The sequence below is a fragment of the Oncorhynchus tshawytscha genome, linkage group LG01 (assembly GCF_018296145.1).
Source record: "Oncorhynchus tshawytscha isolate Ot180627B linkage group LG01, Otsh_v2.0, whole genome shotgun sequence".
NCBI lineage: Eukaryota > Metazoa > Chordata > Actinopteri > Salmoniformes > Salmonidae > Oncorhynchus > Oncorhynchus tshawytscha.
This window is the reverse complement of record NC_056429.1, coordinates 48,642,872-48,659,785: the sequence shown is the minus strand read 5'-3', so window position 1 is coordinate 48,659,785 and position 16,914 is coordinate 48,642,872. Positions and strand designations below refer to the sequence as shown.

At 42.3% G+C, this 16,914-nt stretch overlaps 1 protein-coding gene across 1 annotated transcript in view; it reads left to right on the top strand.

The window, feature by feature from the left end:
• The window catches only part of wdfy4 (WDFY family member 4), a 178,856-nt gene that overhangs the window by 144,412 nt on the left and 17,530 nt on the right, over nt 1-16,914 (top strand). Inside the window, exons 55-63 of the mRNA XM_024423457.2 lie at nt 295-445; nt 525-616; nt 4,759-4,983; nt 5,151-5,271; nt 13,679-13,836; nt 14,013-14,171; nt 14,280-14,459; nt 15,208-15,411; nt 16,015-16,105. Of these exons, the coding sequence (XP_024279225.2) occupies nt 295-445; nt 525-616; nt 4,759-4,983; nt 5,151-5,271; nt 13,679-13,836; nt 14,013-14,171; nt 14,280-14,459; nt 15,208-15,411; nt 16,015-16,105 (1,381 nt within the window). The remainder of the gene's footprint in view (nt 1-294; nt 446-524; nt 617-4,758; nt 4,984-5,150; nt 5,272-13,678; nt 13,837-14,012; nt 14,172-14,279; nt 14,460-15,207; nt 15,412-16,014; nt 16,106-16,914) is intronic.

The following is a 16,914-nucleotide window of genomic DNA, read 5'->3' as shown; positions in this document are numbered from 1 at the left end:
TTAATATGGTTTAGGTTACTTTATTAAATGTTTCTATTCCAAAGTTTGGTTTACAATGAAAAACGCTGCATCTTCTGCCATTACGCACACATGTGCACGAATGTGTGCACGCAAGAGCACGCGGACATACTGTACATTCTTACCCACTTCTTATGTCAATCTAGCCACACAAAGGTACAGGTAGCTTAAGTAACAATGACATGCCTGTGTGAGTGAATGAGTGGACAGCTAAAGTTGATGTCGCTTTCTCTCTCTCTGTCTCTTTCTCTCTCTCTCTGTCTCTCTCTCTCTCAGGGAGGGTATGACATAGCAGAGAGAATGTTCCATAGTGTGAAGAAGGACTGGGACTCCGCCTCCAGAGACAACATGAGCGATGTCAGAGAGCTGATCCCAGAGTTCTACTACCTACCTGACTTCCTGGTTAACACAAACAACTTCAAACTAGGTGTGTATTGCGTGTGTGTGTGTGTGTGTGTATTTTGATGGGGAATATGTATTCTGAAGATGGTTGTGTCTGTCTCCAGGCTGTATGCAGGACGGTACCACTCTAGGGGACGTTGTCCTCCCTCCCTGGGCTAAGGGAGACCCCCGGGAGTTCATCAGAGTTCACCGAGAGGTCAGTTGCCTTTCACACATGCTGTTAGTTGTACACCAAACATATCTTCTAGTCTGCCGACCACGTAAAGTTGCCATGAATACAAGAAGTACAGTAGGATGAAACATTTACTGTTACATTTATATTTTTTACCTGAGAAACATTCCCACAAACACCCACAGTGCATCACCCCTGGAAAAGTTGCCTTTCTAAGGGGGCACAATGGCTGGAGATAGCACAGGGATGGGGATGTCGGTTCTTGTCATTCTAATTCTATATTTTTAGGACTGACTGCTCTCAGTATGCTAGTGTTTTAGCTGTTATCCATCTTAGTGGAGATATCCCTTATTCTTTAGGCCCAGTCACTTCTTAACAATTTTAAAGAAAGGGGTAAACATTCATGCTGTCCCGTTAAGTTGGGCTCGGGGTTGAACCAGAAAGAGTGAAATTGTTTTCTGCACTTAAATAGATAAACAGCTCTTGTGCTCATCAACAAATGCCTATTATAAATAGGTTAAAGGCTTGTTTTACTGTGTTTAAAACCACTGGCATTACAGGATAACAGGCTTTTCAGAGCCATTAAGAACACACACAATACACTCTCTCATAACCTGATACTACTGCCTGACACTCGGGATGAATGCCTGCTCTCTCTCTCTCATTCTCTCTATTTTTCTCTCTCTTTTTTTTCCCCTTTCACTCTCGCTATATTTCCTCCCCCTCCACTCCACTCCAGGCCTGTATGGTGTTTATCAGTCTGTAATCTCATAAAATCTCAAATTGCCTCCAATTCCCACCAAATTAGCTGTTTTAGCTGCATGTTTATTCTTCCTGATATGCAAATGAACTCCATATGGAACAATATGAACAATAGAAAGCAGTTATGAGACTGAGATCTGTTGTTATTAAGGTCTCCTTAACGGAGACTTCTGGTCATAATGTCCACTATTTCTAATGTTCAAAACATGTCTCTAATTCAAGCTAATTCAAGGCAAATGATTCTGTAATTCTGTGATTCGGTCGTGATGAGAGTATTAGCTCACAACATTTTCCTGCTCCTCACTTTTAAATGGACTCATGTAGGAAATCACACCTGAGTAATCTGATAGATACTGGGCTTTCTAATGAGTTTCTGTTTCCTTGTTCACACTTTGAGTCATAATTCAGAGGTTATAAAAGGCTTAGATTTGTTTTTTTTAATCTCATACTGTTGCGGATGAATGATGGTTTTAGGGTTAACTCTCCTATCTGAGTTGCTCCTGGTTTGTATGTGGCTAGAAGGTCCTCCTCGTACATTTTCATATATTCAACTATACTGTAAATGCCAGTCAACAAAGAATTGGATGTTTCTTGAGTGCATTTATATTACTGTGCGTGTGTCTGTCTGTCCGTCCGTCCATCCATCCATATGTTCATACAGTGGTTGCTCAACTAAAAGTTTGGAGATTATGCTGCGGGACATAGAGGTAATTTGTGGTTTAGTACAATACCCTGCGTCACTGCTTCAATGCTCCAGACCACCGCAAGGGGGAGTTAGAGCTTATGCTTTTGAGAGCCATATAGTTTGGAAAATAATTGGGAAGAGATTTTCAATGGCACGTTTTATGAATTGACACAAAATTTCCCGTTCCCCCTGAACAATAGTGTAAGAATTGCTTGTCCTCTGTCTTGCACGCACACCCAAAAAAAGACACTTATTTTTTTGTTTCTACTTGATCAGAACAAGCTGTTACTGGATTGTAGCGTATTACTAACTAAAACTGTTGTAACACTAAGGTTTTAATTCTAAGAGAAACTAAAATGACCTGGACCTGGATGCCATGTACAGTATCATAGTCTCTAAAAGGAAAAATATTACCACCGTCTCTTGCGCTTGTCATTTTCCTTTTTATAATACATCCTTATTTACAAAGCGATTATTATTATTATTAGATATTCTCACAGTGCATATTTGTAAACCCCAAACTCTAAAAGTAATTGGAAAGGTAGATGCAAATTATTTGTGACATTGTGGTTACAATAAAGAATGTAAACAATATGCTGTGTTTTTATTTACAGTAGTGATGGACAGCTGGAGGAATTTTGAAAACAGGTTTTCAAACATCTGTTTTTCACATGTACTGTAGCAAGTGTAGCCCATCATGCAAACAATGTTTCCTATTAGCAGGACAATAGACTCTTCATAGCCCGGCTACTGTAGGTGTGAAAATCCCCCAATTTGCTATGTATTCGATGCTTAAGTACTCTAAAGTGTTACATTTCTAACTCAAGACCTAATGCAACCGCAAATTATCAGAGAACCATTTAGATTGCAAAATAGATGGGAAGAGATTCCAACTCACATGGTTTTGACATGCAACTCTTCAAAGCCCAGCTGCTGTAGGTGCGAAAATCCCCCAACAGTTCTTCATCAACATCTTTATGCTTTCATTAATAAAATAAAGAGAAAAAATACACTCAAAAAGCAGATGTTTATTTAAACTACATTTTAGTTGCACTTCCCCCCCAGCTCCACGACCACAGGCCAAACCTTGCTGAGATGATCAATGTATTTGTTGCACTGTTGTATCGGCTATTTCTCAAGCCAAAACAACTTGATGGCCTTCACCAGTTGGGGCAGCAGGTAGCCTAGTGGTTAGAGCATTGGGCCAGTAACCAAAAAGTTGCTAGATCGAATCCCGAGCTGACAAAGTAAAAATCTGTCATTCTGCCCCTGAACAAGGCAGTTCACCCACTGTTCCTAGGCTTTCATTGTAAATACAAATTCTTTCTTAACTGACTTGCCTAGTTAAATAAATATAAAATAAAACCAGTTCATCTTTGCTTGTACTGTAGGCTTGGCAGAGTTACGGACTCATGTTTTCAGTTGATGCCAAACAAGTTAGATTGGGTTTAAATCAGGAGACCTATACATGTAGAGATTGAATACATATTTTGAGATATACTGTAGGCCTACCGTAGGTGTTGTAGGTCTTTTATTTATTTATTTATTTATTCATATTTTACAACATAAAGGTCTACTTACTCTGCTGGCGTCTTCAGCCAGTTTATGCCCTCATTTGCAATGCAAACCCAGGCAGCAGTGTGTTTTGGGTCATTGTCTGCATTTGGAGCAGAAATAAAACATTTAGCCAAACAGCCAACATTAGGTACAATAATATAAATATAAATGTTTAGTTATGTTTAGGCCTATGTAAATAGGCCTAAACATAACAAAATATTGCTATAAGTAGTCACTCAGCTGCTTGATGAAACCTTCCATCACCTCTGTGACAATGCTGCGGTTATTTCTTTGTCTTCCTTGCCTGGTGGCGGCCCGTCAGGAAGTCCAGAATCCAGTTGCAGAAGGAGGTGTTTGGTCCCAGGGTCCTTTGCTTATTGATGAGCTTTGAGGGCACTATGGTGTTGAACGCTGAGCTGTAGTCAATGAATGGCATTCTCACATAGGATTTGAAGCAATAGCCTACTGGGTAACTGTTTTAGCACCATTTCACGCTGCTCTGAGACAAGCATGGGACTGGTCTTGATAAAACAATGAGATTTTTATTTTCACTGAATCGCTGTTTGGGTGTTGGTTAGCCTACAATTAGGGTGTGGAAACGGGCATGTTGTACAGTGCCAGGGTTTTGTTTTTCATAGAAACACCATAATATTAATCAAACTTTTGAAGTTAAATTTCAAATCAATCCCATATACTATGTTCTTACAAAAAAACGTTTTTAAATTCTTTAGTACAGCCAATATTACAAAAAGTCATGCTTCTCAAAGATGCCCTCTTGTGGTCATACTAGCACTAACTAGCATTATATTATAGCATTGTATATAGACTTATTTTTCTACTGTATTATTGACTGTATGTTTGTTTTACTCCATGTGTAACTCTGTGTTGTTGTATGTGTTGAACTGCTTTGCTTTATCTTGGCCAGGTCGTAATTGTAAATGAGAACTTGTTCTCAACTTGCCTACCTGGTTAAATAAAGGTGAAAAAAATTAATTAAAAAAAATTAATGACAACAATGGTTGACAATTAAATAACGTGCCATAGAATTCTGCGGCAGCCCTCAAGGTGTGTTGCAGTATGACACAACTTTTACAGGAAGAACCACTGCATGTGGGTGCATGTGCGTTTGTGTTGTATCTTACTATTTTGCTCTGTCCCCCAGGCTCTGGAGAGTGAGTATGTTAGCTCCCACCTCCACCTGTGGATCGACCTGATCTTTGGGCACTGCCAGCAGGGACCAGCCGCTGTAGAGTCCCTCAACACATTCCACCCCTACTTCTACGCCCAGAGAAGGAAAGGGACAAGGGGGCAGGATGCACTCAGAGACCCCCTTATCAAGAGTACCATCCAGGGATACGTCAATAACTTTGGACAGGTTCCCAAACAGGTAGGAATGAGAGAAGCCTTGACAATCTACCATTACACATATCTAGGAGGTACTGGTTGTAGAAATGGGGTATATTTCAGTTGGCTCTTGATTTGTGCCAGATTTAGCCAGTGATGGCCAAAGTGAGGGTTGTCTCTATGAATGACCTCTACCCTTTGGCACCTCAGCTGTTCAACAAGCCCCACCCTCCTCGTGCCGGCTCAAAAAAGGAGGGATCAGCACCCGCCCAGCCAACCCCCTTTTTCTTCAGACTGGACAAGCTCAAACCCTCCATTCAACCATTCAAAGGTAAAGTTCCAATTATAACACGATCATAACATTACTCAAACTTTCTGTACCACTCTCAACACTGTCTAGCACTATTCAATCCCACACAAACCGTATCCAAGCACTTCTCTAACAATACCCCAAAACAGTAGAATCAGGAGTGCTGTGCTTTACTTTTCTGACTTTATTTTCCCTGTGGGGTAAAATTGTTTGCAGTACTATGTGGAAATCACAGAAGGCTGCTGAGAGGAGGACGTCTCATAATAATGAATGGAATGGTATCAAACCCATGGAAACCATGTGCTTGATGAGTTCGATCACCATCCCAAAAATTCAGTTCCAGCCATTGCTATGAGCCCGTCCTCCCCAATTAAGGTGCCACCAATCTCCTGTTGTGAATATTTAAAAGGCGTTACAAAGAACTAGACTTGTATACAGAAGTGCGAGCGTATGCAGTGTGTGTACGCAAGAAAGACTCATGTATTTAATCATTTTCATTCACCTTATTATTTCAAAATAACGTTTTTGTACCTCAATTATTTTATCTAACAGCGTTCCTCAATTATTTTATATACTAGATGGGCCAGGTCCATAGGGAGCAATAGGAAGAGGTTGGCTAGACACTCTTCATAGGGTCATTTACCCAGCACACACACACAGATCTGCTACTACGGACCTACAATATTGAGATGGACCCACCAGCGAAGCCTTGCTTAATAATCGGATTAGCCATTCTGAAGGAGATGAGCTGAATGTGTGTGTATGTTGAGGCGATGCATACCTTCCTGCATATTACATCTCAGAGTGTTGTCTGATCAAGAAGCATGTAGAGATGACTAGAGAGAAAGATATTAAGGTGATATTAAAGGATATTATTAAGGGTAATGCTGAAACATTCTCCAGGCTCTTTCTGCTTCCAGGGGATTTGGAAGGTAAAGGTGGCGATAGGAAAATAAATATTTTTCCCATCCAGGTTGGAGCAGATCAATTAAAGGCACAATTACAGGACGCCAGATACACAAACATCCTGATCCTTATAAAGATGTATGTGTATCCCCTAGGGCAGGGTGGCAGTGTATGGTCTGCAATGCAATATGGGATATTAATTTAATTGAATGAAATTCAGCAGAAGTTGAGAAACTCTTTCATGTGATGGTTTTGAAGTAGGACTATTATTATTATTTTCCCAGGTAATTTGATCCATGTACTTGGTGGCAGAGATGAAGTGTAGCCGATACTACGCCATCTAAGTTTACTAAGGGACTCTTTCCATAAATATATAGCACACAGATACAAACAATCTGGTGGGAGCGTGCAACCTGGTTCACACAGACTGGAGGCTGAGACTGAAATAATGCGAGGAGATTTTAATGGAGTTTAATTTTTTTAACCTTTATTTAACTAGGCAGATCAGTTAAGAACAAATTCTTATTTTCAATGACGGTGGCTTAGGAACAGTGGGCTAACTGCCTTATTCAGGGGCAGAATGACATATTTTTAGCTTGTCAGCTCGGGGATTCGATCTTGCAACCTTTCGGTTATTAGTCCAACCCCTAACCAATAGGTTACCTGCCGCCTATAACGAGTTCTAGGGGAGTCGTGTAAAGGCCACCCATAACATCCACATAACTGCAAGACAGAGACAACTGGTGACAGTATGATTGTCTGAATCACTGAATAACTCGTAAGGAATAACAGCAATTCAACCAGCTCAAGGACTAAACCTACTCAAATCAAAATGGTGCCAAACACTAAAGAAAAAAACATTCAAATCAATTGCTAAATTTAAACTGTAATGTTATTTGCGTAACCCTGGTTCTGATAATATGTGTGAGATATATCACTATGGGGATTTGCTTTAGTGGATTCTATAACTGAAGTACCAATCACAGTCTGTTGGAGACTGACAGACTGGTAATTCTCTATCATGCCTCTCTTCATTGCGCTCTAGCGAGCAAGGAAACACAGTGAAATATCTCACTCATATTATCATAGAACCATGGTTATGCAAGTAAAGCTAAGTTCTATTTGAAATATATTGTTTCGATATCTCACTATGGGGAAATAGACTACCCCCATATCGAGACGTGCTCTCCAAAGCCAGACTATTTCCAACCCTTCAGAAGCTCTGACAGTAAGGAAGTATATACCAACAAAAGTACAGTGACATCCAGCAGGTAAAAACCTCATAAATGTATCAGGTGTGGTTCAAATAGCCATAGTGATGATCTATTGTTGAAGGAGATGGATTTGGACCAGCGGAGGCTTCTGAGTTTAGGACGGCTCATAATAATGGAACGGAATGAATGGAATGGCATCAACACATGGAAAGCATGTGTTTGTTGTATTTGATACCATTCCACTAATTCCGCTGCAGGCATTACCATGAGCCTGTCCTCCCCAATTAAGGTGCCACCAACCTCTAGGGTTTCGAATAGTGCCCAAGAAGTGGTCATACTTCTGATGGAATGAGCTCTTCCGGGCCGCAACCGTTACTGTCATTCTTTCCAACATAACAGCCTCCTCTACTCAAAAGGACAGTGAGAGAGAGGCCTCCCCTTGCAGGTAGATGCCCAAGAAACAAAGAGGTAGTTCTAGCTCTTCTCCAATACTCTCGCTCCATCCAAGTTAAGACGAAACAAGCATAGTTGTTGCTAACCTTGTGCATAAAAGTTGGGGTCAGGTAACAAGGTAACCTAGGAGAACCCGGGGCAACTGTAGGCATGAATTGTGGACTGATATGTCATGCAGCTCACTCGCTTGCAGGCGGGCAGACTGCACAGAAGGAGAGGTGTTACCTCTCCGCGCTTTCCATCGGCTGTCAGGAAGCCCCAAGCGCAATAGAAAAGTCCCAAGACTGGGCTAAAGGCCTGGAGACTAGGCGCCTGGAGACTAGGCGCAAGCGATGCGCATACTCTTTCAACGACATGCGCAGACCAGCTGGCTGGAGTGTTTACAGACATATTCAATCTCTCCCTATCCCAGTCTTCTGTCCCCACATGATTCAAGATGTCCACCATTGTTCCTGTACCCATGAAAGCAAAGGTAACTGAACTAAATGACTATCGCCCCATAGCACTCACTTCTGTCATCTTGAAGTGCTTTGAGAGGCTAGTTAAGGATCATATCACCTCTACCTTACCTGATACCCTAGACCCACTTTAATTTGCATATAGCCCCAATATATCCACAGACAATGCAATTGTCACCATACTGCACACTGCCCTATCCCATCTGGACAAGAGGAATACCTATGTAAGAATGCTGGTCATTGACTATAGCTCAGCCTTCAATACCATAGTACCTTCCAAGCTCATTATTAAGCTTGGGGCCCTGGGTCTGAACCCTGCCCTGTGCAACTGGGTCCTGGACACTTCGCTGATCCTCAACACAGGGACCCCACAAGGGTGCGTGCTCAGCCCCCTCCTGTACTCCTTGCTCACCCATGACTGCGTGGCCACGCATGCCTCCATTTCAATCATTACGTTTGCAGACGACACAACAGTTGTAGGCCTGATTACAAACAATGACAAGAAAGACTATAGGGAGGAGGTGAGGACCCTGGCGGAGTGGTACCAGGAAAATAACCTCTCCCTCAACGTCAACAAAATGAAAGAGCTGATCGTGGGCTTCAGGAAACAGCAGAGAGAGCAGTGAAGAAGGTGAAAGCCAACAGCATCTCTTCAACCTCAGGAGGCTGAAGAAATTTGGCTTGGCCCCTAAGATCTTCACAAACTTTTACAGATGCACAATTGAGAGCATCCTGTCGAGCTGTATCGCCGCCTGGTACGGCAACAGCACTACCCACAACCGCAGGGCTCTCCAGAGGGTGGTGCTGTCTCCCCAACACATCACCGGCGGCGCACTGCCTGCCCTCCAGGATACCTACAGCACCCGATGTCACAGGATGGCCAAAAAGATCATCAAGGACATCAACCACCCGAGCCACGGCCTGTTCACCCCCCTACCATCCAGAAGGCGAGGTCAGTACAGATGAAACAAAGCTGTGACCAAGAGACATCAGACTGTTAAATAGCCATCATTAGCCTGCACCTTAGAGGCACCTGCCCTATATACATTGACATGGAACACTGGTCACTTTATAAATGGAACACTAGTCACTTTAATAATGTTTACATACTGCTTTACTCATTTCAAATGTATATACTGTATTATATTCTACTGTATTTTAGTCAATGCCACGTCGACATTGATTTTCCTCATATTTATATGTTTCTTAACTCCATTCTTTAACTTTAGATTTGTTTGTATTGTTGTGAATTGTTAGGTATTCCTGCACTGTTGGAGCTAGGAACACAAGAATCTCACTACACCTGCAGTAACATCTGCTAAATATGTGTATGTGACCAATACAATTTGATTTGATATAACCATACTGTGTAACTGTCAGAGCCTGCATGACAAGCCAAGATAGTGGTTTAAACAGAAGTTGACAGAAATGATCTGTTCAGGTCATATCACTTCTCAGAAGAGCATTACTAATTTCCACAGTGAGCGTAAAGAGTGGCGCTTTTGATGATCTCAAGTGGCATATTTGTCGCATTCAGCCTTTACCTCTCATGGGCCACACCCAGAAGGTCATAGTGCTAGGTGAGGGTGGTACATTTTTCTGTGAGCATGGGACCGACGATCCTTGCGTAATGGCAACCGCCAGGGATGGTTGTAAGCAAGAGAGTGATATCCACCAACCATCTCCATCGCCGAGGGGGCTTGAAGATGAGAGATAAGATAATCTGTATAGATGGGTGGTTAGTTGCAACGTCACAAAAAAACGATGTGCAACAGAAGTGAGCATGTTGTTGTGATTCTGGGTGGCCAGATTGCTAGCATGAATGATAAGAACCTGCCACGTGGGGAATCGTAAATGGCTCATTTCAGCTTGTTTCGTCTTGTTCTGAGTGATTTCATGTCAATGCTAATATGGCTCAAATTCGCTAGCTAGCTAACCAACAACTGTAACGATGTATTTGAGAGGAACAAGTGCTTATTGTGCAAATGTTTTTGTCAACACAGACTGGTGCGTGATGACCATACTATTTTCCAGGAGAGTTTTCATCTGTATTTTTCATAGCAGTATATTTACCACCACAAATCGATGCTGGCACTAAGACCACACTCAGCGAGCTGTATAAGGCCATAAGAAAACAAGAAAAAGCTCATCCAGAAGAGGCGCTCCTAGTGGCCGTGGACTTTAATGTAGGCAAACTTAAATCTGTTTTAGCTCATTTCTACCAGCACATCACATGTGCAACCAGAGGAAACAAAACTCTAGACCACCTTCACTCCGCATACAAATCTCTCCCTCGCCCTCCATTTGGTAAATCTGACCATAATTCTATCCTGCTGATTCCTGCTTACATGCAAAAACTGAAGCAGGAAGTACCAGTGATGCGCTCAATACGGAAGTGGTCATATGATGCGGATGCTACGCTACAGGACTGTTTTGCTAGCACAGACTGGAATATGTTCCGGGATTCATCCAATGGCATTGAGTAGTGTGTCACCTCAGCCACCGGCTTCATCAATAACTACATGGACGACGTCGTCCCCACAGTGACTGTATGTACATATCCCAACCAGAAGCCATGGATTACAGGCAACATCTGTACTGAGCTAAAGGCTAGAGCTGCTACTTTCAAGGAGTGGGACACTAATCTGGACGCTTTTAAGAAATCCTGATATTCCCTGAGACGAACCATCAAACAGGCTAAGCGTCAATACAGGACTGAGATTGAATCCTAATACACCGGCTCTGAAGCTCGTCGGATGTGGCTTGCAATCTATTACAGAATACAAAGGGAACTGACGAGCACCAGCTGTTCTGGACGATTGTGTGTGATCACGCTCTCCGTAGCCAATGTGAGCAAGATCTTTAAACAGGTCAAAATTCACAGGTCCATGGAGCCAGATGGATGGCAATACAGAGTTTAGTGCGTATGGCCCAGTACAACACTGATTCCAAGCTTCCTGCAAGTCAGGACCTATATACTAGGCTGTGTCAGAGGAATGCCTAAAAAATTGACAGACTCCAATCACCCAAGTCATAGACTGTTCTCTCTGCTACCGCACGGCAAGTGGTACCGGAGCGTCAAGTCTAGACCCAACAGCATCCACCCTAAAGCCATAAGATCGCTGAACAATTAATCAAATGGCCACCCGGACTATTTACATTGACACCCCCCCCCCCTTTGATTTTACACTGCTGCTACTCAGGGTTTATTATCTATGCAAAGTCACTTTACCGCTACCTATGTACAAATTACATGAACTAACTTGTACCCCCACACATTGACTTGGTACTTCCTGCCTAGCTTCTCAAGAAACTTTCCCGCCTCGACTGGTGTTTCAAAAATGTAGGAACAATCGCCGTGGGAGACCCCTAGGCGCGCTGGAAAGATGATTCCATACCGGATAGCCTTAGCCCGTTAGCCACTGCTTGACACTGTCAAAGCGTTTCTGCTGCTTGTGAACTGACTTCCATGGAGAGATCTGGGAAGAACATAACTTACCGGTACTCTCCCTTTCGCCCTGGCTGCATTCATCACGCGTATCTTTATAGTTTAAGAACTTCCTTATCAGAGCCCTCAGGGGTGCGTTGAGGACGTATCGTGGGCCAGAATTCCGATGAGTTCTCTCAATGATAAAAGTAGAGCGGAGTGGCCTCAGGATGCCACCGCTCTAGGAATGAGCAAGCATCGCTCCGCTCAGCACCTTCAGGGAGATGTACTAGTCTCAAGTTCGATCTCCTGCTGCGGCCCTCCAAATCAACTAGTTTAGAGGTAAGCGATTCAACCTTTTCCACAAGAGCGGTGGTCGTTGCCTGCATGGCTATAACGTTGTCTTCGGTTCCAGAGATGCGTACCTTAGCCTGAGAGATTTGCCCAGCACATTCTTTGACTTCAATTTTAGCGTTGTCTACTGCAGACAGTACATTTTCAAATTTGATATAGAATTATACATTGATATCTTTGATGGCCTTGAGGATTTCGGAGCTAACTGCACGTGTTTATTGCCTCAGTCCTGCTTCCACCACTAGCACATGAAGCTAGCACCGCGTCTTCGTCCTCAGACTCTAAACTTTCACTCGGTAAGTCTGGCTTTTTGGTGTGACTTTTCCTTGTCGGCATTGTGGGTTTTGGAAGCTAATAATCTATTACTGCCTTTCCTGGTACATTAAGCTTAAACCTCCTGTTGTGATCCTTTCATGTTAATTAATTCTGTGTTCCCGGTTCAAAATGACCGCCCCATTATAGGTGATTATAAATCCACAATAATACATATATTATCACCTAATGTTGTGTTAAATCTTTTTATCAACTTAAGTTCTTGTGAACATTACACGTTTTGAACGTCTACTTGCTATTCATGGCCTGTAAGCCTCATTGACCTGAGCTCATTCAACTAGTTTTTGAGTTTTAAAAAAGCATAATATATGGATTATTTTGACTATAACAAATACTCAGATGAAACATTGTGCTATTTACCACAGACTACTTTGTGTCCAAGTTTAACAAGGTCTTACTCCTCCTCACCAGTGTCATGATCAAAGATATGATCAAGAGCCTCACATACAGTATATCGTTTGGTCGTTGTGAGCAAGGCCTCAAAAAAGCTTTATATACCAGAGCAGCTCTATATATTATTGAAACAATGTTGTGATTGTTTGTGAGAAAACCAACAGGTGTGGTTCCCATGGAATAAAGATTCTATTGGGGAAAGGTTCCCATGGAGGTTGCCAAGGAAGCCAAAAGGGATTTTTTTTTTTTTTTTAATGATTTAACCTTTATTTAACCAGGTAAGCCAGTTGACAACAAGTTCTCATTTACAACTGCGACCTGGACAAGATAAAGCAAAGCAGTGCGACACAACCAACACATGGGATAAACAAACATACAGTCAATAACACAATAGAAAAATCTATATACAGTGTGTGCAAATGTAGTAAGATTAGGGAGGTAAGGCAATAAATAGGCAAGTGGCGAATGACAATTTAGCAATTAAACACTGGAGTGATAGATGTGCAGAAGATGAATGTGCAAGTAGAGATACTGGGGTGCAAAGGAGCAAAAAAATTAATAACAATATGGGGATGAGGTAGTTGGGTGGGCTATTTACAGATGAGCTGTGTACAGGTGCAGATGTGTGTACAGGAGTGAGGTGTGTGTGTGTGTGTGTGTGTGTGTGTGTGTGTGTGTGTGTGTGTGTGCCCAGGCTGCGACATTACCGCTAGTCCAGGCAAGCTACCAGAGTTGCTTTCTGATTTCTCTGATTTCCCCCCCTTCGTGGTGCATTAGGCCAGGTGGTTTGTGTGGATAAAGAGGATCTGGACTAATTGTACCTCCTTCTATTCATATCTCGATCTCTTCTTCTCCTCGCCCTTTCCCTATCTTCTCTTCCTCCCCTTCAGAGCTCCTTCGTGGTCCAGTAGGCCAGGTGGTTTGTGTGGACAAAGAGGTTTTGGTCGTAGAGAAGAACAGACTACTGATCCCTCCTCTGTGGAATGTCTACTTCTCCTGGGGCTTCCCTGATAACTCCTGCTCCTTCGGACACTACACTACTGAGAAAGTATGTACACTATGGAGGCCTTTTATTCACTTACTCACACTAACAAAGGTTCAATTAGATTGCCATCCATCCATCATGAGGTAGCAACATGACATGAAGCTTTAAAGTTGGCCAAACCATTTCCAACATAGACAATGACTAACATTTGTGTGTGTATTTCTATTTCCCTCTCCTAGACCTTTGCTGTATGTGAGAGTATGTGTGACTGGGGGAAGATGCTGTGTGCAGCGTGTCCCAACCAAGCTACCATAGTCACTGCTGGGATCAGCTCAGTGGTGTGTGTGTGGGATGTTTCCATCAGCAAGGACAAACTCACTCACATGAAACTCAGACAGGTGTGTGTGATGTGGTGTGAGAGTGATGTGGTGTGAGAATGTATCTAGCCCAATACACAGTAAAATGTGTGTGTGTTTGATAAAGTGAATCTCATATTGGTCTCCCAGGCGCTGTATGGTCATACCGATGCAGTAACGTGTCTGGCGGTGTCTGAGGTTCATGGAGTGATAGCCAGCGGTTCGCGTGACCTCACCTGTATACTGTGGGACCTTGAGGAACTCAACTACATCACTCAGCTACCAGGACACAAGGCTAGCATCACAGCACTTGCTATCAATGACCTCACGGTGAGTCTACACTCTCTTTTTACCTCTTTCACATCATTATCTCTCTCTATTTTTTCTCTTTTTCTCCCCCCACAAGTCCAGAATCCATGTGCTAACTATCAACAACATCTGAGAGTTGACCTCTTTCTATACCTCCTTTTGCGATCCGTCTATCGCTTTTCTTTCCACTTTCTATTTCTCTCTTTAGTGGGATCCTGTTGGATCCTGCCTGCTGACTGATAAACATTTTTTTTTTTTAAGTACCACACAAGTACATAGGGACCATCATCATTTAGCCAGTCTATTGCACGAGCATTCCTGGAACTCAGAATGAGGAAGGGAGGATTTCCTTTTCTGGCTGCACACACATCCTCTACTATGCTCGGTGCTCATAGGTCTACCATGTGTGTGGTCACTGATAGAGACACTTTTCCGTTCATTCCCTCATTTGTTTGTATTTGTATTTATTATGGATCCCCGTTAGCTGCTGCTAAAGCCATGTGTGTCTGTGTGTCTGTGTGTTTGTGTGTGTCTCTGTGTGTGTGCCAATGTTTGTGTTGCTTCACAGTCCCGCTGTTCCATAATGTGTTTTTTTAATCTGTTTTTTAAATCTAATTTTACTGCTTGCGACAGTTACTTGATGTGGAATAGAGTCCCATGTAGTCATGGCTCTATGTAGTACGGTGAGCCTCCCATAGTCTCTTCTGCATTTGGGGATTTGTAGCATGGCCAACCCTTTTTACCTGTGTATGTTAACCCTCTCCTTCAGGGTGAGATAGCATCGTGTGCAGGGCCGGTCCTGTACCTATGGAGTATGAAGGGTCAGTTACTCACCTGGCTCGACACATCCTGTGGCTCTGATGTCACTTCCTGCAGCTCAGATGGGGACATCCTGTCTGTCTGCTTCACTCAGAGACACGAGTGGGATCCACGAAACGTTATAGTCACTGGCTGTGCTGACGGGATAGTGAGGGTAAGAGAGTGAGAGTGTGTGTTTGCTAGTTCTTATTCGACAATGTGTGTATGTGTGTCTTGCCTACTACTTACTAAAACTACCTAATGTGTACTAATCATACTAAATACTATTTAGAACTTACTGTTTAGTAGAAATGTATGCCGTAAGCATCAAATATTAACATACTAGGCTAACCCATAATGAGAATGCGTCATATAATGCAAAATTCGTTCATTTTGTACAATGCATCCCCTTATATGATTATCAGCTTAATTAACAGCTTATGTCAAACACACGTGGGTTTGAAAATACTTTTTTTTCTCACTAGTTTGCAGCGGATTCTACTAAATGAAAGGCAGAGATGAGTTTGATATCCTGCCATTTAAATCATATCGAATTGTTGAGATTTCATATACTATAAAACCTTATATTATCGCACAGCTTATCAGCCTACTACTTAGAACACAAATACGACTATTCGGACACAGCCTGATTGTTTGTTTGTGTGTGTGCATGCACATCAGGGTGTTGTGGGAGGTTTGCGTGTGTATGCACGTGCCTATGTGCATGTGTGTCTGTCTTTAATGCGTTCCGTTATGCTGGATTGTTTGTGTGTAACAGATCTGGAGGACGGAGTACACTAGAACATCACCTGATCCTCCACAGCAGCCCACATCCCCAGGACAGGATCAGTCTGCAATTACCATAGACGGTAATGCTAATGCTAATTTAATGCTAATAACAACAAGACAAATATTCCTCAAATGGAGAAGAATATGATTTTTTAAAACACTTCTGGTTCATAATCAAATAAGTGCTTTTACACTCCCCCAGATATACATTTGGACAGTGAAGCTAAAACTTTTAATTTGGCTCTATACTTCAGAATTTTGGATTTGAGATCAAATGTTTCATATGAGGCGACAGAACAGAATGTCACATTTTATTTGAGGGTATTTTTATACATATCTGTTTTAGCGTTTTTAAATTAAAGCACTTTATGTATCTAGTACCCCCATTTGAAGGTGTCATAAGAATTTGGACAACTCACTTAAAGGGCTCTATTTTCAGGTAGTACTAGTGTCAAACACACGTTAGTTTGCATTTCGTCATGTAGAAACTTGCGCACTGACATTTTTCAGCCCTAACGCTATGTTCGGCAATATACCTGTCTAACATCAGCTCGCTTGCGCTGAGGTGGCACTATTTGAAGTGTGTCCTTTAATAGCGCTAATGGGAAGTTTAAAGACACACAAAAAGCAGGTCTTTAACGGTATCACAATTTATAATGGCATGGATTTTGAGAGCGGAAGTGCAGCCTATCCAGCCTATCCAGGAGAGATGTGCCCTTTGTGCCAGTGAATCTCATATTTAGAAAACATAAAAAAATATTGTTTTCCCCCATTTTGTTTAATTTGAGTAAAAACAAAGCATAGGCTAATCAAGGCTGGTTTAGCAGCATTGCATAGATGCGTCTATTTTATCCTTGCCATAAACCAAAAGTAGACTAAGAATAAAGGG